The 26,898-nt window shown below is 44.4% G+C and overlaps 1 protein-coding gene across 1 annotated transcript in view; it reads right to left on the bottom strand.

Annotated features, from left to right (window-relative positions):
- LOC124613692 (proton-coupled amino acid transporter-like protein CG1139) overlaps window positions 1-26,898 on the bottom strand; it is a 123,708-nt gene that overhangs the window by 56,229 nt on the left and 40,581 nt on the right. Inside the window, exons 4-5 of the mRNA XM_047142410.1 lie at window positions 18,994-19,068; window positions 5,599-5,871 (exon numbers count right to left, since the gene is read on the bottom strand). Coding sequence (XP_046998366.1) covers window positions 5,599-5,871; window positions 18,994-19,068 — 348 coding nt within the window. The remainder of the gene's footprint in view (window positions 1-5,598; window positions 5,872-18,993; window positions 19,069-26,898) is intronic.

Raw genomic sequence — 26,898 nt, 5'->3', positions numbered from 1 at the left:
CCGGCACCATGACGTAGTTGACGTCTGAGCTGCTACCACACATGTTCTGTCGGGGACAGAACTAGGTCTTGGTGGTCACGAAGTACCTCAGAATCTCGCAGAAAATTCGTTGGGACACACGTGAGCCGTGCTCGGCTCGCATTTATTCCATTTATTGTTTGTCATCTTCTATTACGGTACCGCCGCCTCGTTTTCTTATTCCATTTACTGGTGTCTCTAGCTTCCTGCCTTACTTGCCCGTGAGCGGCAGCAGCAGCGCGTATCGATAAGTGCACTGTCGTACCAGCTCTGGAGCCACCGATAGTATGTCCGGGTTGTCGTGTGTCTGGCAGTCAGATGGAGACGGACCAGCAGTGCAGTCGGGATGCGGCAGCAGTGAAGTCGGGGACGGAGCGCCGCAGAGGTGCGATCAGCCACTGCTCACCGACCGCTGGCGACACACATGAACTGTACGACGGAGGGAGATTGGAGCGGGACGACCACTGGTTGGTTGTTCGCTTGGTCGTCTCATCGGCCGACGATATTTGGTCCTTTCACCGTTTCCGGGTCTGGGGAGTTCGTCGGTTGGCGTGGAGAAGAGGAAGTCTCCGGGCACATGTCTGGGTGGGGTCGTTGCGGCCTCCACGCGCAGTCGGAGTGTTTGGTGTTGTTCCCATTGCTATGAGGTCTACTGCTCACCGATCCCGGACACGAAAGTTGAGTTTTTACTTAATCTATCCCGGACACGAAAGTTGAGCCTGCCCTAACTGTTCACATTGTGTCGTTTGAATTTCGTTGTGGGCTGGTGGGACATTCCCACGAGCAACAACGTGTGTTTTCAAGTTGGCGAAATTCTAGCTACCCTCCTGTGGAGATTAACTTAACTTTTGATTACTTTGAATTCAAGTGCTCCAGCGGAATCTTCTGCCCTGTGGCCGTTAACGTTCCGGTTACCTGCCCTGGCCGTTGACATAAGTTCAGGCAGTGTATTTTCCTCGTCGTGTTGTGGCTGTCCAGCACGGCGTGTAGTTTGACAGTTGAATGTGTAATTCGTTGTGGGTGCCGATACCTTCAGCGTTGTTCCATTGAAATCCCTGTCATGTGCTGGTCGGGTGGAGCAGAAGTTATCCTGTCGCTTGGTCTGTTGTCTATCTGTCGGTTGGGTTGTCGTCGGATCGACAATGGCTGGGCACCGGCTGCCTGTCCCACCTAAGCGAGCATTAGTGTTTGAATTACAGGCCGACCCTCACAACTTCTGAGCGCCCTTGGGTGTACTGCCCTTTCTTGTTTGTTCTTGTTGTTTGTACTTGTATGACTTCTAGCCGATTTTTAGATTAAGGTTGTTTTGCCCTTAACACGTCAGATGGCTTGGGACTTTAGCCTAATTTAAGAACTGTTTTACATAAAGCATTTGGCATTTTCAAAATTAACGCCATTGACTCCTAAGTGTTGGGCTTTCAGCCGATTTTGAATTCAAGTGTCAGATTCTTTGGGCCTTCAGCCTAATTGAGGAACTCTTTTAACGTAAGGCTGTGCCTTTTAAATTTCTGATTTTGGCTGAGTTTTAAGTTATTGGCTTTCAGCCGTTTTTAAATGAAAGTGGTCTTGCCCTTCAGGCATGAGATTGTACAGCGGATTCAGCCGCTAATTAAGTTCCTAAACTAACCTCTGTTTTTTTTAATTCATCTTGGCCCTTGTAATGTTTGATCTAATAAAAGGTTGTATGTTCGAGTGTAACTGTCAGCTGCTTATTTTGACCTCTTTCCACAATATAAGCTACCTTTCCTATCCTGCGGGTTTAGCAAGGCGTCTCAACATGTCTTATGTGGATGAGCACTGTCCTGTTGAAAATCGGCACGATGATACTGTCGCACTAGAGGTAAGAGATGGGGACGCACGATTTCTGTGATGTACATGTGCACCGTCAGAGTTGTCTCAGTCACTATCGACCGTGATCTGATGTCACAACCGATGGCTCCCTACACCCTGACGCCAGGCCTAGCACCATTGTGCCCCTACAACAGTGGGACCTGTCACCAGGTCGCCGCCATACTCACCGACGATGATTCGTTGGTCGGTTTGGGGGAAAGAACCAAAAATCAAGATCATCAGTCCCATGGGATTAGGGAAGGATGGGGAAGGAAGTAGGCCGTGCCCTTTCAAAAGAACCATCTCGGTACTTATCTAAAGCGATTTAGGAAAATCATGGAAAACCTAAATCTGTATTGAACCGTCTCCTCCCGAATGCGAGCCCAGTGTGTTAACCACCATGCCACCTCGTCCAGTGGCGACGATGGTCATTCAGGGTAATGCAGTAGTGCGATTCATCGCTGTACACACTGCAGCGCCACTGATCACCGGTTCATGCTTCCCAGTCATAGCACTACTCCAAACATTGTGGTGTTGATGGCAGCTTACCCATGGGTCGCTAGTTCTCTCGTCCGGCTGCTGCTAGTCTCTGACCAATGCTGCGGCATGACACAGAATGTTGCATGCTGTCCATTATTTGTTCTCGGATGACAGGTGCAAATGTGAAGGGTTAAAATGTGATTTTTATACAATACTGTACCCACCCCACCTGGATATCCGCCCCTCCCACCTACTATAAGTCCCTTCAAATCCTTGAATGCCATGCACTCTGCCTCACCTATAGCATCCATCTCCCGTCCCCCATGCGGTCCTTTAAAACCTGATTCCTTTCCTGCACCTCCTCCTTTTCCTCGAACGGATACGGATCCTTTACACCTCTCACAAGCTTATCCTCCCCAACCGCTTGTCTCTCCCATCCTCTCCCACCACAAACCACTGCCATGCCTGTACTCTTGCTTCGCACCTGCTCTCCATCTTCACACTCTACACACCCTTGCCCGAGGAGGCTTCTGCCAACTCCCCCTTCTTGATGATCTCTTCGTTCCCTCCATATACCCCTCCTATCAGATCTAATCCTCCCCTTCTTTTCCTTCCCCTTTTCCTCCAGGGCTTCCGCCCACCTTCCCACCTTCCTTTCTCCCTCCCCCTCCTCTCTCCCAGTTCTCCCCCTTCCTCCCCCCCTCCCCAGGCTTCCACACCTGACCCTGTCCTCTCCCTTCCCCTCACCTTTCTTTTCTCCCATGTGGTTCTTCCCCCTCTCCTTCCCCCCTTCCCATCTCCTGCACCCAATGGCAGGCCACTCATCTCCTCAGTGTGTTCAGTGCGCCAAAGATCATCACCAATGTGCTACAGTGTTCTCTTCGCCAGTGCGTCAGTGTTCCTCATCAGTGTGCTCCGTCGTTCGCGTGTGAAACTGTTTGTCTACGTTTACGTGCATTGCTGAACTTATTTGTATCTCCAGCGCCTTCCACGGTGCCTTCATGTCATTTCTTATGTACGGTATGTCTCCTGTTTTTACCGTTCATGTATGTCTGTTTTTCTGTGGCCGAAGAGCAGTGTAGATAGGCCACTGCCAGCCTACTTTTTGTAAGGTGTTAAAATAACAACAAAGAAAAAAATGCGGCTATCCTCTCTTGTCATGTTCAGACGTGCAGCTCTCATGAGTTCGTTCCCTGTCATGTCTCGTGATTATGTGAAAGAGTTTTTATTTGTAAAGTAAAATATGCCCCACAAATCTAGATATTGCACGATTCGACCAACAAGTCAAATGGTGACCCACGTCAATTTCAAACTGTGTGTGGGGCTGATAATACTTTGTGATACGTATGCCATAAGAGAGGAATAAGGCGCATCTCCATGTTCTTCATAGTCATCAATAAATGGCGCTGTTCGCGTGCTTTACGTACACTACCTTCCATAGTACCAGCACTAAACAGGAACAACAATAATGCACTCTGGTGGTTGTTCTACCTGTCACAGAGCACTGTAACTCTAATGATTCAAATATCCACCGATGGAGTGTATGCGTATGAAGTTACATGCACATGCGACCATGTCGTCTAGGTGCTTCACTTCGTTGTCAGGCAGTCTATTATGCTACCAAAATAGCAAAACACAACTATTACTTTTTAGTGTCTCATTTCCTTATCCTGTTCCCCATGCGTCATCCGCTTGTATTATGCAGTCTTGTTTAAATTTCGGGGTTGCCCATCTTGTAACTTTAAAACGCTTCTCTTTCCGTTCAACTGCTCTACAAAATCCTTTTTCATCTATAAAAGAAATATAACGTCTTCGTAAAAACACAAATTGTTAATGCTTTCTCTCTGAACTCCAGTTACTTTTCCTAATTTCTGTACTGAATAACAAATGTCATACAAGCCTGTCTCACTCCCTTATCCACCACTGCTTCCCTCTCATACTCTTCGACGCTTTTAACTGCTTGCAATTTTCTGCTTAAGTTGCAGATAACCCTTCACGCTCTGTACTTTATCTCTACTAATTTCAAAATTTCAAAGAGTGTACTCTAATCACCCCTGTCAAAAAAATAACCCTGCATACGCTGCAGAAGATGTCCCATTGCTATGGACAGGAAAATTTCGCGATAACGATAACGCGAAAAATAACACGAAATTAGAGGTTTTTAGCGAAACAACGGAAAATCGGCAATTTTTATGAGATACCGCGAAGTTGTAATTTTGTCGTACAAAAATATTATAAATCTCAAGACAGCAGATTACTAATATTCGTAACCGATAGTTATCAAATGTTAAAACTGCATTTTGACTCCTGATTTCCTCATCGCTGAGGTTCATATAAAATTTTAAAATGACAGTTCATTTCCCACGTAACTAATTTTCATTAGATGACGAAAACAACACCGGAAATGGCAAAAAATAACAACGATTTTGGCAAAAAACTGGGAATTTCTCAAAACTAGCAACAAATTTTTCAAATAATAATACAAATTCGACACAAAATCCACAGAATTTGGCAAAAAAAAAACCACCGAGATTCGAGACTGAAAAAAAACACCGAAACTGATATAAATTAACTTCGAATTTGTCAAAAAATAACACAGAATTTGGTAAAATATAACACAAAAATTGGCACAAAAATTATGTAGAATTTGGCAGGAAAATAACACCTAGTCTGGCAACGAATAACACTGCACTCGGCAAAAAATAACAACGAAACTGGCAAAAATAACAACGAATTTCTTACAAATATAAGGTGAATATGGCATTATATGTCAGGAATTCGGCAAAAATACAACAACGACTTTGCCAAAATTTGTCAGGATTGGAAAAGCAACAGGGTCCACTTTGGCAAAAAAGTGATCCCTCGTGTGGTAAAATACTACTAAATGGAAAAAATTATAATTAATATGCCAAAAATAACAAGTAATTTGGCAAAAATAACAACGAATTTTGGAAAAAAAATAACACAAAATTTGGGATAAAATATAGCAATTTATTCCTGTCCCTGCTTCCGAGAGTGGCATGTTGTTGTTGTTGTTGTGGTCTTCAGTCCTGAGACTGGTTTGATGCAGCTCACCATGCTATTCTATCCGGTGCAAGCTTCTTCATCTCCCAGTACTTACTGCAACCTACATCCTTCGGCATACATTTTGTAAATTTGAAAGGTGAAGCGAGTATGGTGATTTTTGGGCGCCATTTATGTTACAGCAAGCTGACACAAAATATCTCACGTACTCGACGAACGGCCATACAGTGAAATGGGACGGCTTACCCGGCGTAGGACGCCATGGGCCGCAGACAGCGCGGCCCGTACTCCAGCGCCGCCACTGCCGTCTCCTGGTAGGTGAGGCTGGGCTCGCGACGCCGCTTGCTCAGCTCGTAACGCGCCCGCACCAGCATGTGCATCGAGTAGGTGCACATCACGCCGACAAAAAGCGTGCCGATCACGCCCATGATGTACCCAGAGTGCATGAAGGCGTTCGGCACCGCCATGATGCCCGTGCCTAAGCTGCCTTTGAACATGTGCACCAGTGCCGCCAGGTACCTGCAAAGATATCAGGATTCAAAAATGGTTGTAAGTGACGGGCATAAGTACAGATATTTCTATTGGCGACTGAGGACGCTGTACTGAACATTACGTCAGTATTTATGTCATTTACAGACTAATAATAATTAGAGCTGCTACGTCTTTTAGATTGGATAGTTCCTCCAAGTATATTTCCCGAAACCAAGCCATTAACGATTATTTTCACCTGAGCAGCAAGTCAGATGTTGATGTGTGGACACTTGGACGCAAAATGCTTATTCTGTATTGATAAGGGTAGTCCATTTAGTGGTGCAGTTACGACCAAGCAGAAAACATCAAATTAGGTGACGTGTTTGCGGGAAGACTGTTACACTACTGGCCATTAAAATTGCTACACCAAGAAGAAAAAAAAAAAAAAAAAAATGGCTCTGAGCACTATGGGACTCAACTGCTGAGGTCATTAGTCCCCTAGAACTTAGAACTAGTTAAACCTAACTAACCTAAGGACATCACAAACATCCATGCCCGAGGCAGGATTCGAACCTGCGACCGTAGCGGTCTTGCGGTTCCAGACTGCAGCGCCTTTAACCGCACGGCCACTTCGGCCGGCACACCAAGAAGAAATGCAGATGATAAACGGTATTCATTGGACAAATATATTATACTAGAACTGACATGTGATTACATTTTCACGCAATTTGAGTGCATAGATCCTGAGAAATCAGTACCCAGAACAACCATCTCTGGCCGTAATAACGGCCTTGATACGCCTGGGCATTGAGTCAAACAGAGCTTCGATGGCGTGTACAGGTACAGCTGCCCATGCAGCTTCAACACGATACCACAGTTCATCAAGAGTAGTGACTGGCGTATTGTGACGAGCCAGTTGCTCGGCCACCATTGACCAGACGTTTTCAGTTGGTGAGATATCTGGAGAATGTGCTGGCCAAGGCAGCAGTCGAACATTTTATGTATCCAGAGAGGCCCGTACAGGACCTGCAACATGCGGTCGTGCATTACCCTGCTCAAATGTAGGGTTTCGCAGGGTGTAAGTAGCGTGAATAAAAGGACGCTATGTGCAAGAAGCATGAAGCGCCCTTTGAATGTATCCTGATAGCTAAAAGAGCCACGCGCACTTTAAATAAGAAAATGCTACTTGACACTGAAATCAATATAAAAGATAGGGTCGCCACCAACTCTAGCCACACGACAAAGAAGAGGTAGCACTGAGTCGGAAAATTACTTAATTTATTAATAAGAAAAACTCACAAAAGAACATTCATTGTAAAGTCATTGATAAAGAATGGGATGTAGTTATTAATATGATCCAGGCATTCTTCCCGTGAATCAAATATTGAGTAAAGTAAAAAGGGCGTGAACACCATGCGTAAGTGCAGCCTGCAGCAAGATTCGTGAAAACACGATCTATTCCCGAGCATTTGTTTCAGATAAAAAAAGGGACACTAATCACTACACCTGTGCACATGGAAACGCTATAGGTGGGCCAACAAGGAAAACTACAAGGTAAATGGCGAAGCTAACGGCGACGTAACATCGGTACACAAGATAAGATTGAAGGCAAATTTATTTATTCCTTAAAACATTGATGTAGTGCATCTATAGACTGCTGTTGCATGCTAACTATGTACAATTGCTTGTGAAATACTATACGTTTCATAACAGACTCGCGTGCCCACTCGGTCCGCGGAGACAACGTCCATGGACCGTGGCCAAATTTTAATCACATGAGACAAAGAAAATCCACAAATACACAAAAATTACCAAGATCCGGAAAAGATTAGAAGCATACACACACAGCTGTAGGCACATAAACATTCACACTGAGCCGAGGGCACTTCAACATATGCAACTCCATCGTGCCGCGTTCCTCTCACGGATCAAAGTCAAGACTGCATTGGGAATCAAACTGAAAGTCTACAAAAGCCTTGCATTCCCTGCTGCAACCCAGCAAGTAAATCTTTATAAGACGAAATTCGAGACCAAAAGCTAAAAGCTCCCCTCTCTATGTGACAACGCGCCACGCGGTCAGTCCAACTCACCCTTCTTCCACTGTGTACGCTTCCCGTACCGGCGGCAGACTGCCTTCCGCTTCTCCAGCCTCTTCCACGCTCCGCGTGGACCGGAAAACCCCAGGATGCCATTTCCGCCACCAACCTAACGCAGGTGGATTTCTCACAAGTAGCGGAAACCTCTTTGCCGACTTGACCACTACGAGAGTTGGCAATGAAAGGTGGCTACAGGACCCTTTCAAGGGATCGAATGAAGGGTAGAGCCACGGGTCGTAACACATCTGAAATGTAACGTCCACTGTTCAAAGTGCCGTCAATGCGAACAAGAGGTGACCAAGACGTATAACCAATGGCACCCCATACCATCACGCCGGGTGATACGCCAGTATGGCGATGACGAATACACGCTTCCAATGTGCGTTCACCGCGATATCGCCAAACAGGGATGCGACCATCATGATGCTGTAAACAGAGCCTGGACTCATCCGAAAAAATGACGTTTTGCCATTCGTGCACCCAGGTTCGTCGTTGAGTACAACATCGCAGGCGCTTCTGTCTGTGATGCAGCGTCAAGGTTAACCGCAGCCATGGTCTCCAAGCTGATAGTCCATGCTGCTGCAAACGTCGTCGAACTGTTCATGCAGATGCTTGTTGTCTTGCAAACGTCCCCATCTGACGTGGCTGCAGGGGAACCGTTACAGCCATGCGTATAAGATGCCTGTCATCCCGACTGCTAGTGATACGAGGCCGTTGGGATCCAGCACGGCGTTCCGTATTACCCTCCTGTACCCACCGATTCCATATTCAGTCATTGAACCTCGACCAACGAGAGCAGCAATGTCGCGATACAATTAACCGCAATCGCGATAGGCTACAATCCGACGTTCATCAAAGTCGGAAACGTGATGGTACGCATTTCTCCTCCTTACACGAGGCATTACGACAACGTTTCACCAGGCAACGCCGGTCAACTGCTGTTTGTGTATGAGAAATCGATTGGAAACTTCCCTCACGTCAGAACGTTGGAGGTGTCGCCACCGGTGCCAACCTTTTGTGAATGCTCTTGAAAGCTAATGATTCGCATATCACATCATCTTCTTCCCGTCGATTAAATTTCGCGCCTGTAGCACGTCAATTTCGTGGTGTAGCAATTTTAATGTCCAGTAGTGTAGATATAGAGAAAAAAGAACCTACACACTGATGTGTGTCCATATTAATGTACCACATGAAAAACTAGCTGCACTTATACACATTGGTGTTTTGCCTTTAAAGAGCGCAGTTGGACTAAACTACGTGGGAAATTCCTTTTGCTGCCTTCCTTGCTGCCCAAACTTCCCTCATTCGCTCGCTGTGTTTCTGTTTCCGGTCGTCTGTCCATGCTACTTGTCGGCTTCGTGTCTTCGGCCTCATCTTGATTGCCTTTTTGGTTACCCATATTTCTTTCATCTTCCGGCTGTGATCTTGCTTGCCTTCCTCGGTCCATTTCACGACTGTTGGTTTGTCACAGTTTATCTCATGTGGTTTGCTTTTCTTAATGATGATTCTGAATTTTATTCTGTCGTTTATTGTGTCTGCTGTTATGTTCAGTTGGCTCAGGTCGTTTTTTGCCTCTGCCATCCATTTGTTGTTTCTAGTGGTTACCTAGTCAAAGATCTGTTTGGTCAGTCTGTGTAATGGCATTCTGTATAGGTGTCCATAGAATTGTAGTCCGCGTTTTGTAATCTTTTGTGTGATTGTCTCCGTATATTTGTATAGTTCCTCTGTAGGTTTCTTGATCCATATTCCATGGTTGTTAGTTGCGCCAAATATTTTCCTAAGTATTTTCTGTTCTACTTTTTCTAGTTGTCTGATACGTGTATGCCCTAGGATTAGTGTGGTCTCTGGTGCATATAGTGCCTCGGCAAGCACCTCCGTGCCGTAGTGGCGTAATTTGGCTTTTTGTGAGATAGACTTCTTGTTGTAATGATTCCACACTACTTTGTATGCCTTGTTCAGTTTAGTTTTTCTTTCTCCGTTTTAGTCTCTGTCATGTCCACTCATTTGTAGTGTTTCACCAAGGTATTTGAAGTTTGCCGTTTTGAAAATCGTGCCGTACTTTCTGTTCAGAGATGAGAGTTTCTTTGTGCTCATAAACTGTGTCTTTTCGTAAGAGATCTCTAGTCCAGATTTTGAAGCGATTTCGTGTAGTTTTTCAAAAGCGTCTTTTGTTTCGTTTATACCTTTTGTGACAATCGCCAAATCGTCTGCAAAAGCCAGGAATTTAATCTGTAGGTTTCCTAGGGTTATCCCCTGTTGCGATGTTTCCCATTCTTTTATTACCTTATGTAACACTAGATTGAAAAGGAGAGGTGAGACGCCATCGCCTTGTCGGACACCTGTGCGAATTTCAAAGGGGTCTGATAGTTCCCCCACAGAACTTTACTTTGGAGGTCGTGTTGGTCATGGTTCGCTCTATGATAGTCCGTGTTTTGTTATCTACTTTGTATTCTGCAAGAATTTTGAAGAGAGTTTTCCGGCCGATAGAGTCGTACGTCTTTTTGAAGTCGACAAAGTTAATGATCAGGTTCTGTTTGTGTTGTAAAATCATTTTCAGGTTCCAAATTTGTTCCGCACAAGACCGCCCTTTACGGAAGCCTGCTTGGTATTCCCCAATCAAGTGGTCGGTCTAGCATTCTAGTCTGTTTAGTAAAGCTTTAGAGAGGATCTTGCGTGTGACCGGTAGTAGGGATATCCCTCTGTAGTTGTTCGGGTCAGTCTTGTCACTTTTTTTGTGTAGTGGGTGTATCAGGGCAGTTTCCAGTCGTTCGGAATTTTCATGGTCTTCCAGATATCTTCCAAGATCCCGTGGATGTCTTTGGTGAGTTCTGGGTCTTGTAACTTCCAGATTTCCGCAATGATATCGTCTTCTCCTGGTGCTCTACGATTCTTGAGTGACTTGATTGTTTCTTTAACTTCTTCTAGAGTTCGAGGTTCACTATCTGGATTGTACGTGCTCGTTTCTGTCACAATGACTTCCATAGGGGGGTCCGTGTTGAGGAGTTTTTCAAAGTACTTTGCCAGAATGTCATAATTGTTTTTGGTATTGGTTTCTAGGGTTCCATCCGGTCATCTGAAGTATAAGTTGGATGGTTGACATCCAGTCATATTTTCTCTGAACGTTCTGTAGAAGTTTCTTGTATTGTTCTTCGTGAAATCCGATTCGATCTCCGTCAGTTGCCTTTTATCATACTGTCGTTTTTCACTGCGAATGATTTTACTTGATTGTTTCTGTGTTTTCAAGAATTTCATCCCGTTCTCTTGGGATTTATGGCTAATAAATTTTTTCCATGCACTGATTCGTTGGTCAACAGCTTGGTCACATGTGTGGTTCCACCAACGGTGTTTCCTTGTGCGTGGTGCTTCTGCTACTTTCATGATCTCTCGGATTCTTCCTGAAAGTTGTGTCCAGTCTGTCGTTTTCCCCATTTTATTTTTGTCTAATATATATAGGATGGTCAATTGATCGTAACTGGGCCAAATATCTCACGAAATAAGCGTCAAACGAAAAAACTACAAAGAATGAAACGTGTCTAGCTTGAAGGGGGAAACCAGATGGCGCTATGGTTGGCCCGCTAGATGGCGCTGCCATCACGGATATCAACTGCGTTTTTTTAAATAGGAATCCCCATTTTTATTACATATTCGTGTAGTACGTAAAGAAATATGAATGTTTTATTTGGACCACTTTTGTCGCTTTCTGATAGATGGCGCTGTAATAGTCACAAACAAATACCCTCCGCCATACACCGTCAGGTGGCTTGCGGAGTATGGATGTAGATGTAGATAGATGGCTCACAATTTTAGACGAACAGTTGGTAACAGGTAGGTTTTTAAATTAAAATACAGAACGTAGGTACGTTTCAACATTTTATTTCGGTTGTTCCAATGTGATACATGTACCTTTGTGAACTTGCCATTTCTGAGAACCCATGCTGTTACAGCGCGATTACCTGTAAATACCACATTAATGTAATAAATGCTCAAAATGATGTCCGTCAACCTCAATGCATTTGGCAATACGTGTTACGACTTTCCTCTGAACAGCGAGTAGTTTGCCTGCCGCAATGTTCGCACATGCATTGACAATGCGCTCACGCATTTTGTTAGGCGCTGTCGGTGGATCACGATAGCAAATATCCTTCAACGTTCCCCACAGAAAGAAATCCGGGGGCGTCAGATCCGGGGAACGTGCGGGCCATGGTGCTTCGACGACCAATCCACCTGTCATGAAATATGCTATTCAATACCGCTTCAACCGCACGCGAGCAATGTGCCCGACATCCATCATGTTGGAAGTACATCGCCATTCTGTCATGCAGTGCACATCTTGTAGCAACATCGGTAGAACATTACGTAGGAAATCAGCATACATTGCGCCATTTAGATTGCCAGTGGTGTTCAATTATGCTTCATCCGATAATGCCGCACCATACATTAATCCGCCAAGGTCGCTGATGTTCCACTTGTCGCAGCCATTGTGGAATTTACGTTGCCCAATAGTGCATATTATGCCGGTTTACGTTACCGCTGTTGGTGAATGACGCTTCGTCGCTATATAGAACGCGTGCAAAAAATCTGTCATCGCCCCGTAATTTCTCTTGTGCCCAGTAGCAGAACTGTACACGACGTTCAAACTCGTCGCCATGCAATTCCTGGTGCATAGAAATATGGTTCGAGTGCAATCGATGTTGACGTAGCATTCTCAACATCAACGTTTTTGAGATTCCCGATTCTCGCGCAGTTTGTCCGCTACTGATGTGCATATTAGCTGTGACAGCAGCTAAAACACCTCCTTGGGCATCATCATTTGTTGCAGGTTGTGGTTGACGTTTCACATGTGGCTGAACACTTTCTGTTACCTTAAATAACGTAACTATTCGGCGAACGGTCCGGACACTTGGATGATGTCGTCCAGGATACCGAGCAGCATACATAGCACATTCCCGTTGGGCATTTTGATCACAATAGCCATACACCAACACGATATCGACCTTTTCCTCAATTGGTAAACGGTCCATTTTAACACGCGTAAGGTATTAGGAAGCAAATACTGTCCGCACTGGCAGAATGTTACGTGATACCACGTACTTATACGTTTGTGACTATTACAGCTCCATCTATCACAAAGCGAAAAAAGTGGTCCAACTAAAACATTCATATCTCTTTACGTACTACACGAATATGTAATAAATAATAGGGGTTCCTATTTTAAAAAATGTAGTTGATACACGTTTGACCTGTGGCAGCGCCATCTAGCGGGCCAACCACAGCGCCATCTGGTTTTCCCCTTCAAGCTTACGAGTTTCGTTCTTTGTAGTTTTTTCGTTTGATGCTTATTTCGTGAGATATTTGGCTCGGTCACTATCGATGGACCACCCTATATATATATAGGGTGAAGCGAAATTCGCGTACTCGGGCTTCGCAGCGCTACTTCTCACATACTAGCGATAAAAAAAATGTAATCACATGTATGATAACCACCTCTATCCGCACATGTTATTTGCTTTTTTTTATAGGTGATGCTGCGGATAGAGTTTTGGGTTAGAATGCAGGTGGTCGAGGGTTCAATCCTGGGGAGTGGCGCACATTTTTTATTTGCTAATTTCATTCTGACATTTCATAATGTAATATACACCTTTTTTTAGGTCACATGTATCCTAAATTTGCAACATTTTGTAACGCTGAACATAACAAATGCGTGGTTAGACCAATAATAAATAGACAGTTGAAACAAACGACCTGTCATGGGACAGAATAACTATCAATACAGTCCCAATTTCGAGATGCTAAAGATGGTAGCACAGTACAATAACACAACATCTACTTGTCATTTATATTACAACTAATATGAGCGCTCAGATGTCACGCATTAGCAACCAGTGACAATAATAATGTCATATTAATGACCGCATGACCTCCATAACAGATTATGTTGTCCTCAGAATAACAGATGCTCTACATGGCGCAACCTATCATACAGCTCTGGACCTTTCACAGCAAAACTGTGTCCACAATAATAATAATAATAATAATACATTAAGATACGTACTAAACAGCATGCAGTTACCAGACTCAATGTCGAAAGGCATAATTAGTGGGTCCATGGTGATAACACATACGAACAGTAACCGAGTTTCGATATTATTCGCAAAGCGCGTTGCTAGTCCTACTGGTAACGTAAGGCCCTAAGGAAAAGTAATGGGCCTGAACGAGGAAAAAATAATAGTTGGTACTAATCCATGGGACCGTTAGAGGAGGGTACAAAGAAAACAGGTTTCGCATCTAGTAGATGAATGGGTGCGAATAAATTCACTATTGTAGCATGTACGTGCAGATGTTTTCTAGAGAACTCACTGCAGTCGCTGTTGACGATTAAGATGACAGATGCCGTACCATCTGGAAATTTTACCAAATAAAAAAACGTAAGGCTTAACACAGGATAGAACCATTGACCTCCTTCATGCCAACTTAAAACTATATCCACTACAGCAGCTGTACATTACAATTCCTAGCTGCTGACAGAGATGGTTCCCATACATGTGGTTACAGTGTTGTGGGCGGCCCATCTAATAGTAGTCAGGTACATTTTTTCTGTTGTTTCAGCAGATATTAGCAAATCCGTTTTTGCGATGTCGCCGGAGTGCGTCCATTTGTGTCCCGTCGCAAACAAAATGATTTTAAACAGGTATTTTGCGTACCCGTTCCATGCAGTGGTCCTAAATTATACTAGCGCTATATTCTTTTTAGAGGTATGTCTTAGCAGGTACTGTAAAATGTGAAGAACTTGCCCCGTCTCATGGCCGCCCTGCCCCATGCCGTCTGCTACCACTATACCGCAGCGCTACTCCGTCGCTGATGGAGTACTGGTCTTGGCTGTTTCTGTCTCACTATATGACGTTAAAGTAAATACTCTACTAGATTAATTTGGGACCGCTCTATCGAATGGGTACATACACTGAAGAGCCAAGGAAACTGATATAGGCATGCCTATTCAAATACAGATATATGTAACTAGGCAGAATACGGTGCTGCGGTCGGCAACGCCTATATAAGACAACAAGTGTCTAGCGCAGTTGTTAGATCGGTTACTGCTTCTACAATGGCAGCTTATCAAGATTTAAGTAAGTTTGTACGAGGTGTTATAGTCGGCACACGAGCCATGGGACACAGCATCTCCAAGGTAGCGATGAAGTGGGTATTTTCCCGTACGACCATTTCACGAGTGTACTCTGAATCAGGAATTCGGTAAAACATCAAATCTCCGACATCGCTGCGGCCGGGAAAAGCTCCTGCAAGAACGGGACCAACGACGACTGCAGAGAATCTTTCAACGTGACAGAAATTAACCCATCCTCAAATTGGTGCAGATTTCAATGCTGGGACATCAACAAGTGTCAGCGCGCGAACCATTCAACGAAACATAATCGATATGGGCTTTCGGAGCCGAAGTCCACCCTTCGTGACTGCACGACACAAAGCTTTACGCCACGTCTGAGCTCGTCAACACTGACCTTGGACTGTTGATTACTGGAAACACGTTGCCTGGTCGTACGAGTCTCATTTCAAATTGATCTAGCGGATAGACTTGTACGGATTCGGAGACATCCTCATGAATCCATACACCCTGCATGTCACCAGGGGACAATTAGAGCTGGTGGAGGCTCTATAATGGTGTGGGGCGTGTGCATTTGGAGTGATACGGATCCCCTGATACGTCTATATACGAATCAGGCAGCTGGCACGTATGTAAGCATGCGGCCTGATCACCTACATCCATTCAAGTCCATTGTACATTCCGACGGGCAGTTCCAGCAGGACATTGCGACACTCCACACGTTCAGAATTGCTACATAGTAGCTCCAGGAACACTATTCTGAGTTTAAACACTTCCACCGGCCACCAGACTTCCCAGACATGAAGATTATTGAGCATATCTCGGATGCCTTGCAACGTGCTACTCGGAAGAGATCTCCACTCCCTCGTACTCTTACTGATTTACGTACAGAACCGCATGATTCATGATGTCAGTTCCCTCCAGCACTACAGCAGACATTAGTCGAGTCCATGCCACGTGGTGTTGCGGCTCACGGGGCCACTTCACGATATTAGGCAGGTGTACCAGTTTCTTTGGCTCTTGAGTGTATATTTACACCTTTCAGGTATGGCGCCTCTGGTGCCTCTCTCAGTTTCGTGCCCTAAGCGGCGGGTTGTGTCGCTTGGGCCTTAAGCCGTTCCTGCATGCACGTGAAACTATGCTTGGAGCAATACCAAACTCCTGGGCTACACACATCTAACTTCGGCCGTCTTCCAGTTTCCCGACGAATCTCCCCGGTATGAAGTAATCCAAATATTGTCTCCAGATCTTGTTTGTAATGACTGGAAACACGTTGCCTGGTCGGACGAGTCAAATTGATCTAGCGGATGGGGTTGTACGGACAGGGAGACAACCTCATGACTCCATAGACCCTGCATGTCAGCAGGGGACAGTTCAAGCTGGTGGAGGCTGTATAAAGGTGTGGAGCGTGTGTAGTTGGAGTGATATGGGACCCCTGATTCGTCTAGATACGACTCTGACAGAAGAGACGTACGTAAGCATCCTGTCTGATCACCTGCATCCATTCATATGTATTGTGACTTGGGCAATTCCAGCAGGACAATGCGACACCCGAAACATCCCGAATTGCTACAGAGTGGCTCCAGGAACACTCTCCTGAGTTTAAACACTTCCGCTGGCCACCAAACTCCCCAGACATGAACATTATTGAGCATATCTTGGATGCCTTACAACGTGCTGTTCAGGAGCGATCTGCACCTACTCGTAATCTTGCGGATATATGGACAACCCTACACGATTCATGGTGTCAGTTCCCTCCAGCACTACTTCAGACATTAGTCGAGTCCATGCCACATCGTGTTGCGGCACTTCTGCATGCTCGCGGGGGCCCTACAAGATATTAGGCAGTTGTACCAGTTATTTGGCTTTTCAGTGTAAAAATTCGCTTTAAATCTCATTTCGTTTGTAAAGGGGAAAAAACGGCGATTTCCGTTGAGACTGGGTCTTGCATGACAGACGTGACGAGCAGTATTTGTCTGAGCTGACTCGAGTTACACAGTGCAAAAACGGAACTGCAAATACGTGACGAAACACAAGGGAATATACGCCTGATGGCTTTTAGCACACAAAAATTTTACAAAAGAGGGATGACGACCTGCAAAGCGCAGTACATTTTCTCCTTCAGATATACAGTGGCTACAATTCTGATATTTCTAACAGAAAGAGAGTTATGGTTTTTAAAGGAAAAGACTATTCACTTTCCAAAACACTGCTAAATGGTCACGTTTTAGAACAAATTCCCCATTTCAACTTCTCAGTTTGTCATGTAAGCTGCCGATTTCAAAATGACATACACAATACATTAAATAAATATCAGACGATACTCAGTACAATGCAAAGAACACACAGAATGAAATAAATATAAAAAAATTTCTAAAGTAATGGCTGCATATTTTTTGACATATGGCGTGCAAAACCTAAGGACGAACATAGCTTTCGCATGATGTGTCACTGACACAGAACCTAGCTCTACGAAAACTGAACCGTACATAGATGGTTGGTTGGTTTGTGGGGGTTGAAGGGATCAGACTCAAAGGTCATCGGTCCCTGAACCGTACATATAAAGAAATGCTAAGTATAGTCCCACACGCCCTCCGTGGGGTGTAAGTCAGAGGAACGGACAAGTCAGTCCATTCGCCGAGTATCCTCTCATTCCAAGACCTCCTCCGCCTGCGCTGTTCATTGAGGGTCACGAACGTACATGCGGAAGGAGTATAGTGTCACAAGGTGCTGGGCACTCCGCCGATGCGACATTACGCCTTACCACTCCATAGCACTTGGACTACCAAACCGATCATCTTCGACAATTTTCCTGGATGTAGTACATATTGTGTGTGTGTGAAATCTTATGGACTTAACTGCTAAGGTCATCAGTCCCTAAGCTTACACACTACTTAACCTAAATTATCCTAAGGACAAACACACACACCCATGCCCGAGTGAGGACTAGAACCTCCGCATTACATGTTCCCAACTTCTCCATGCGAGTATGAGCACTGACGAACATGATCGTTTTGGTGGTCCAGGTGTAATTGTGTGAGGAGGCATGATGTTGCACGCGTTTACTGACCTCCAAATCTTTCAACGTTATTGAGAAACTTTACTCCTTTCCCACGTGCGTCTTTTCAGGGGTGCATTCAGTCCTGATTTCATTAAAACGTGTGGGATGCTTTGGGGAAACATATTGCAGGGCGTTCACATGCTCCAACGAGCATCCAGCAGCTATCAGACCCTCTGGTGGAGGAACAGAACGCCGTACCACAAGAACTCCTTATCAACCTTGTGATCACCATGAGAGCACATTGCAGAATATGTGCTGATCCGTGATAATCACATACTCTATTAAGAACCATGTGCCGCCTTTCTAAAGTCCAGGGGACCACCATAAATCGAGGCGACTCCAGTTTAATTGTTGTCTTTGAATGAAAGTGTCTTTTCTGTTCGCTTCATTGTGGGTTTTTCCGTTACCTTCTATACAATACAGAATGAGTTCTTTCTGTGTACGGTCCAATTTTATCGAGCTGTGTTATACGGCAACGACACATCACACGAAAGGTACTTCAGTTCTTAAGTTTTCCACACCAGTGCATGTGCTATTTTATTAAAGGAAGAGACTAGACGAGAACCATTCTGTATGCACTGCAAGCATCATGACTCAAAATTTTTGCTATGTTTAAGCGGCCCAAACGCGCATCGTCACAACCAGCACTAGGTATTCGATGTGGTGGCTAAACTTAGCGCACAGCTTACTTAATTGTAAAAGATAATATGGTACACGTTGAACGTACTATCCAATTAGTTACCCACAGTGAGATCACAACAAATGAGATTCAAATTTATGTCTTTTTTTAATATATATGCAGTTTTGCATGAAATCATGTTAAAATAAAATTAAAAAATTTTTTCACAGCTGAAAAGTAGAAAAAAAGAAAAACCATAAGCGTCAGAGGTACTTACGAGATAGGCTGTTCGACGTTACGCCGTAAGTAGGGATCGTACTCGATGGAATAGGCACTGACCTTGTGCCTGATGCTGCAAAATAAATAGCTGACTTAGAAACGCGTCAAATAATGTGGTCAATATTGTAGCTCTCAAACACCAAAAATAAAACATCGTAGGCCGATGATAATATAAAGAGAGAAAATAAGAACATTTATAGAGATTACTGTTCTATAAATGATGGGGTTATTAGAGAAAGGGATTAAATTCGACCTGTGCTAATGGTGACAGAAACCGCCGGTGATATAGAAAGTGATAGTCAGAGAGAGAGAGAGAGAGAGAGAGAGAGAGAGAGAGAGAGAGAGAGAGACAGAGAGAGAGAGAGACAGACAGACAGAGAGAGAGAGAGAGAGAGAGTGAGGCGGGGGGGGGGGGGGGTTTAGGCCACGAGGGGTGGAGGTGAATGGGTTGAAGATATGAAAAAGGTAGAGAACAATGTGAAATATGGAAATATGTGAACATCTGAAGAGTTCTGTAATGGGAGGGACAAGGAGGGAACTTTACAGGAAATGCTAATGTGAAAAATGTGACAGCTGTTGGACGCACTGGAAATATGAGGAAAGACGAAGAAATGATGACTGGCACGGCAGACGCAGAGAAAGTTGCATGTGAAAAATACGAGAGAATGAGCGTGAGAGAGAAAGATGTGTTATCCGCGGAGGGAAAGTGGGGAGGGGAGTATGAATCGCTGCACGATAAATTAGCGTAGCCTGTACATTATAATTTGGAGGGGGAGGGGGGGGGAGGTAGCAAGAAAGAGGCTATCAAGACAGGGTGACAAAATCAGATATAGCGCATTGCCAAATGGTTACCAAGTATTAACCGTAGAAATGTCCATTCTAAAGAAGTTAGGTAGTCATTGGTTGATCCAGAGGAAGCACTTTACACTGGCAATATGATGATTCTTTTTTATGTGCCAAATTCCGGACGATTTTACCGCCATGATTAAAGTACCGAAGATAATGTTTTCTAAAGAATCTTCTCTCTGCCACTAATGTTAAGAAAGTCTCGTTTGTCAGTGCGACTCGTTCAAGATGTACTGTTGCCTTGGGTCAGTTCCTTCAATAACGTATTCGCATGACAATGAATATATGCTCAGAGCACGGCCTCGCCAACACAGTTCTCGTACATGATACTGTGTAGGCCCTGTCGTATTTAGTTAATTATTATCGAAAGATATAAGTTTCGGAGAGTGAAAAAGCGATGAGATCCTTGAAATATACCATCTCCGTAAGGTGGTAAGAAGCTTTTGACAAGACGTCAGAGTTTCGATAGTGTTGTCCTTCGCTTATTTTTAAAAGCTTTCTGTAAATTCCTACTCATCCAGATATATTGCAAACGGTCTCTTAAGCAAACGATGGCTGTGAGTATATAACGTACTAAGCCGTTATTGGATGCCTCAACTGTTTACGATAATCTAAGAGATGCTATGAGCATTCAACCGCGTTTGTTTTTGTAAATTTCTGTAATGTGTCACTATTAACACAGGTGAAAAATCTTCCAGTGTAGTGCACCATATACAGGGTGTTATAAAAAAAAGTACGGCCAAACTTTCAGGAAACATTCCTCACACACAAAGAAAGAAAATATGTTATGTGGACATGTGTCCGGAAACGCTTACTTTCCATGTTAGAGCTCATTTTATTACTTCTCTTCAAATCACATTAGTCATGGAATGGAAACACACAGCAACACATCGTACCATCGTGACTTCAAACACTTTGTTACAGGAAATGTTCAAAATGTCCTCCGTTAGCGAGGATACATGCATCCACCCTCCGTCGCATGGAATCCCTGATGCGCTGATGCAGCCCTGGAGAATGGCGTACTGTATCAGAGCCGTCCACAATACGAGAACGAAGAGTCTCTACATTTTGTACCGGGGTTGCGTAGACAAGAGCTGTCAAATGCCCCCATAAATGAAAGTGAAGAGGGTTTAGGTCAGGAGAGCGTGGAGGCCATGGAATTGGTCCGCCTCTACCAATCCATCGGTCACCGAATCTGTTGTTGAGAAGCGTACGAACACTTCGACTGAAATGTGCAGGAGCTCCATCGTGCATGAACCACATGTTGTGTCGTGCTTGTAAAGGCACATGTTCTAGCAGCACAGGTAGAGTATCCCGTATGAAATCATGATAACGTGCTCCATTGAGCGTAGGTGGAAGAACATGGGGCCCAATCAAGACATCATCAACAATGCCCGCCCAAACGTTCACAGAAAATCTGTGTTGATGACGTTATTGCACAATTGCGAGCGGATTCTCGTCAGCCCACACATGTTGATTTTGAAAATTTACAATTTGATCACGTTGGAATGACGAAACTAAAATAAGCTCTAACATGGAAATTAAGCGTTTCCGGACACAAGTCCACGTAACATCTTTTCTTTAGTTGCGTGTGAGGAATGTTTCCTGAAAGTTTGGCCGTACCTTTTTGTAACACCCTGTATACAGGGAGGTCCATTGATCGTGACTGGGCCAAACATCCCACGAAATAAGCGTGCAATTTGTCTGCTGCAGATGTGCGGATTAGCCGCGACAGCAGCTAAAACACCTACTTGGGCATCATCACTTGTTGCAGAGCGTGGTTGACGTTTCACATGTGGCTGAACGCTTCCTGTTTCCTTAAATAACATAACTATTCGGCGAACGGTCCGGACACTTGGATATGTCGTCTAGGATACCGAGCAGCATACATAGCACACGCCCGTTGGGCATTTTGATCACAATAGCCATAAATTAACACGATATCGACCTTTTCCGCAATTGGTAAAAGATCCATTTTAACACGGGTAATGTATCACGAAGCAAATACCGTCCGCACTGGCGGAATGTTACGTGATACCACGTACTTATACGTTTGTGACTATTACAGCGCCATCTATCACAAAGCGAGTAAAGTGGTCCAACTAAATCTTTCATATTTCTTTATGCACTACACGAATATGTTATAAAAGTGGGGGTTCCTATTTTTTTAAAAAACGCAGTTGACATTCGTTTGACATATGGCAACGCCATCTAGCGGGCCAACCATAGCGCCATCTGTTTTCCCCCTTTAAGCTAGACGAGTTTCGTTCATTGTAGTTCTTTCGTTTGATGCTTATTTCGTGAGATATTTGACCCGGTCGCTATCAATGGACCACCCTGTACATTCGTGTGCAAAATTTAAGTACGAAAGTAACTTTCGCCTGATATGCCACTGCCAAGTTAAATGAAAGTTGGATCATAAATGCAAGGAACTGGTACAGTATACAACAGAAGGGAACTGAAAGAAATATGCAATGGAACAAACAGAAACGACACTTTTATTAAGAATCTATAATTACACTGAAGTTATCGCGATTTATGATGGTTCCCTGGACATTAAAAAGGGGTATGGTTCATAATAGGATGTGTGACCATCAGGGACGGCATTGCATGCTCTGCAGAGTGCTTCCACGCCAGCCACAAGGTTAGTAAGAAGTTCTTATGGTAGGACATTCCATTCCCCCACCAGGACGACTGTCAAAACCTGGATGGTGCATGTGGACGGGCTGCAATATGTCTCCCCAACGTATCCCACACGTGCTATAGGGGAATGGGATGACTAGTCCAATCGCTGACATTCTTTCGTTCTAAGAGCTCCTCTTCCTGCACTATTCGATGTGGTAACTCATTACTATGCATAAAAGGGAAGTATGGGCCGAATGCACCGTCGAAAAGACACAGATGGGGAAGGAATACAGTATCATGACAACGTGGACCCGTGAGTGTACCGTGTTCAAAGATTTGGGGGTCAGTACGCCCACCCAACGTTACACCTCCTCACACCATAACATTTAGACCAGCATGTTCGACATGATTCTGGACGTACCCCATATATCAAGGAATGGAACACGTAATGCATCCGGTAACATTGACGGACATTATTGTTTTGGCGGTCCAGGTGTTAGGGTGTGGGCAAGTATAATGTTATAAAACGTTCTCGGTTTTCAAGTCGCATCAGTTCGAATAAAATCCTCGAGCTTTCACCATCTCCGCCATCGTCGTCAGTAGTTCAATGACTGCCAGGGCTGCTACGGTTTCTCGCTTGTATAGGAATGATGACATCAGCAGCAGCAAATCAGATAGACCCAATATGACGCGCGCGCGTAAGTCGACCTGGGCACGTGAATGGTGTCCATCCCAACATTAAATTTACTGTCGAGATGGAGAAGCACGGCAAGCTACCATTCTTAGATGTTTTGGTTCAGCGGAACGTAGGAGGCCAGCTTGGTCATTCAGTGTTTCGGAAACCAACACACACTGATCGATACTTGAACGCCAATAGTTTCCACCACCCTGTTCACAAGGAAGCGCTCCTGAACACGCTGGTTCACAGAGCCAAGATTATCTCTGACGACGACCACATACAGTCTGAATTGCAGAACTTAAAACGTGTTTTCGGGGGAAATGGATACAGCAAAAGAATCATCGCAAACGCTTTCAAGGGCCGCCGACGAACGACACCTGGTAAATCAGTAGAATAGGCCAAACGGAATGCATTCCTGCCATACCGTGGAGCAACTAGCAGCAAGTTAGGACGTCTGCTGCAGAAACATGGGCTAAGACCAGTGTTCCGACCCGCCCCCAAGATACGAGATATGTTGCGCTCTGTTAAAGATCACATTGCTCTTCGAATGCCCGGGGTGTATGGTGTACCCTGTGATTGTGGCAGCATGTATATCGGATAAACAATTCGCACAATTGCGGAGCGTTGTGCTGAGCACAAGCGCCATATAAAACAAAGGGACCAAGACAAATCAGCCATAGCGGAGCATTGTTTAGAAAACGAACATAAAATATCTTTCGAGAATACAAAAGTGTTGCCTCATGCATCTACATATTGGGACTCCGTTGTAAAGGAAGCGGCCGAGATTCGTTTAAACAACAATTTCAACAGAGACCAGGGGTACACACTCATCAGAGCTTGGGGGCGGGCGTCGAACGCCGAATGAAAGCAAAGACATATGTGCGACGCGGGAGCGGCCGTTTCAAACGTGGCGCCTGCCCCTGGCGCCACCTGACGTCACAGGTGCTGCCACGCGCAATAGCTCCGCTAGCTGCCCGGGTCGACTTACGCGCGCGCGCCATATTGGGTCTATCTGATTGGTTGCTGAAGATGTCATCATGCCTATATAAGCGAGAAACCGTAGCAGCCCCGGCAGTCAGTGAACTCCTGACGACGATGGCGGAGATGGACGTCGAAAGCTCGGTGATTTTATTCGATTTGACGCGGCTTGAAAACCGAGAACGTTTTATTCATGTCTGCCGTCGAGAAAGACTCCCAAGACAAGTATAATGTTGCATAGGCGTACTGACCTTCAGATGATTGAACACGGTACACTCACCCGTAAATGTTATTGTGGAAGTGTACTCCTTACCGATGCATCTTTTCAGGGATGCATTCGGCCCTGACTTCATTTTTGTGGATGACAATACGGGACCTCTTCGTCTCTCAGGTGGAGAAGCTTCTGAAACGGAAGGATATTCGGCGAATGGACTGGACTGTCCACTACCCCGACTTGAATCCCACCGGAAAAGTGCGGCATCCGTTGGGGAAACATTTTGTACCACGTCCACATCCACCAGTGCTGGTGAAGAAATGGAAAGGCCTATCACAAGGAGTCGTTACAGAGTCAACATTGCCGACCGTGGTCATCACACACGCTATTAATAACCAGTCAAGCCTTTTATATTATTGCCCAGAGGACTATCATAAATTGCGGTGACTACAGAGTAATTATTGTCTTTGAATAGAAGTGTCATTTCTGTCCGTTAAACTGTATATTTCTTCTAGTTACCTTCTGTAGTATACAGTAGCATTTCCTTCTATGTATGGTCCAAGTTCCATCGAGCTATGTTACTTGGCGGTGACACATCATGGCCGGCTGCTGTGGCCGAGAGGTTCTAGGAGCTTCAGTCTGGAACTGAGGGACCGCTACGGTCGCAGGTTCGAATCCTGCCTCGGGCATGGATGTGTGTGATGTCCTTAGGTTAGTTAGGTTTAAGTAGTTCTAAGTCTAGGTGACTGATGACCTCAGATGTTAAGTCCCATAGTGCTCAGAGCCATTTGAACCATTTGATTACACATGCTTTATATTTTTGTCAGATCTATCCCATAAACTTTTGTCTGCAAATTGTTCTATGACAGGAGAATGATTACGGAAGTACAAGAGAATAAAATGTTTTTAAAATGTGTTCGAATGAAACTAGGCCTACGATCAAAAGTGGACCGTAAGAAACAGTAACAACTGTATTCGTATTAATAGAGTGTAGAATAAGTGCCAGGTTGCAACAGTAACAATAGTCTCTTGGTAACATTAATGGCTACTGAGTTAAAGGCCGTTCGTCAGTACTTGGACGGAGAAAAAAAAATGTACGTTATATTGTGTGGATCAAAGCACAATTTATTATTGTGAGCATCGTAAATATAAGTTTAAACCATAATGTACAGTCAGTCAAATTTTTTTATGAGTCATGATAAGTTTGTACAGTACCACTCACTATTTTTCGTTTTATGTGCCAACAGTGGCAGTTTTATCTTGAAGATCTCTGTTTTGTAATTAAATTACCATTAAACCATCCATTTAGCTATTGTGACTTTTTTTTGCTGTTAGAATGGATTGGAAACTAAGCAACAGAAATGTAAAAAAGGGGACAAAGACAAAAGGCCAGAAACGAATAAAATTAACTGAATGGGTAAGTCGAGTTCCTGCAACCTTTCCCATTGCGACCAATATCCTCCTTCTTGTTGCATCTGTCCCTTCGGAAGGAATTCTCAAAACGAACAGGTAAAGCCACAGCACTGAGGTATTATTCTACTGAAAACTTCGAAGACACACAACACTTCCCATGCTTCACACTTAACACTTGAGCCCACACTGGCTGCTAATGTCAAGTGACGCGGCTTTAGCCAGTCCTGAACTACGGACGGCGGCAAACGCAGAGGAAAAGGATGGCAGTACTTTCCTTTATACAGAGCTTTAACAAATACGTTGCAGCAACGCCATCAGGCAGCAACTTTTTTATCGGCCGTTATACAGACATGCTCATATGGAGCTTGTGAGGTAACGGGCGAGTCATCGCGCCCTGGAAACATTCCAAGTTCAGAGTTGGCGGCCACCGCTCGGGCCGCTCGGCAAGGCGCGGTTCGTTAGCAAGCGCGTTATGCCGCACAACGGCTGGACCACGTGGTCCATCGGCCGCATGGCTGGGAATTCCATGATGACGTTGTGCCAATGAAAGAGACACGCCGGGAGTCCTAAAGATGGCGGACTTTGTGAAACCTTAATGGCAGACATTTCACAGTTCGTATAGAAATTAACATTAGCCAGATGAATCATGATACCTCATAAAGAAAAATGTACTTCACTATTATTTGCACGACGATTCTGATGGTGTAATCAGATTTTCAATATATTTATTAGTTTAAAGTTTAGTATCTGACGATAAATTATACAAGTAACACCCAGCAACGAATTTCCAAAATCTAAAAGATTCATCCGATTTCGTCGATCTACGTGTCTTTAGAAAGCTATTAGTGTAAACCTAAATTGGTATGAATTACAGGCATGTAAATTAATTAGTGCATGAGTTATTGGAAGTCAAAGTGGCCGATTACTATCGATCGCGTCAGGCTCTAATAACTCCACAGTTACACGACAAGGTAGCAGCAATTTGTGTGATGTAGTGGCGGAGGATAAAGTTGTGTACGATTCATGTAAAGTTACTTTCTCGACGGAGCAAAGTAAGGTTTCTGAGGTGAATTTATGTAGTTGCTGAGATGAATATTTATGGTAATGATGGCTTAGGCATCGATGTATTATTTTAGGAAGATAAAGTG

The sequence above is a fragment of the Schistocerca americana genome, chromosome 4 (assembly GCF_021461395.2).
Source record: "Schistocerca americana isolate TAMUIC-IGC-003095 chromosome 4, iqSchAmer2.1, whole genome shotgun sequence".
NCBI classification, from domain to species: domain Eukaryota; kingdom Metazoa; phylum Arthropoda; class Insecta; order Orthoptera; family Acrididae; genus Schistocerca; species Schistocerca americana.
The sequence above is the reverse complement of the archived record's forward strand: the minus strand, read 5'-3'. Positions and strand labels throughout refer to the sequence as shown.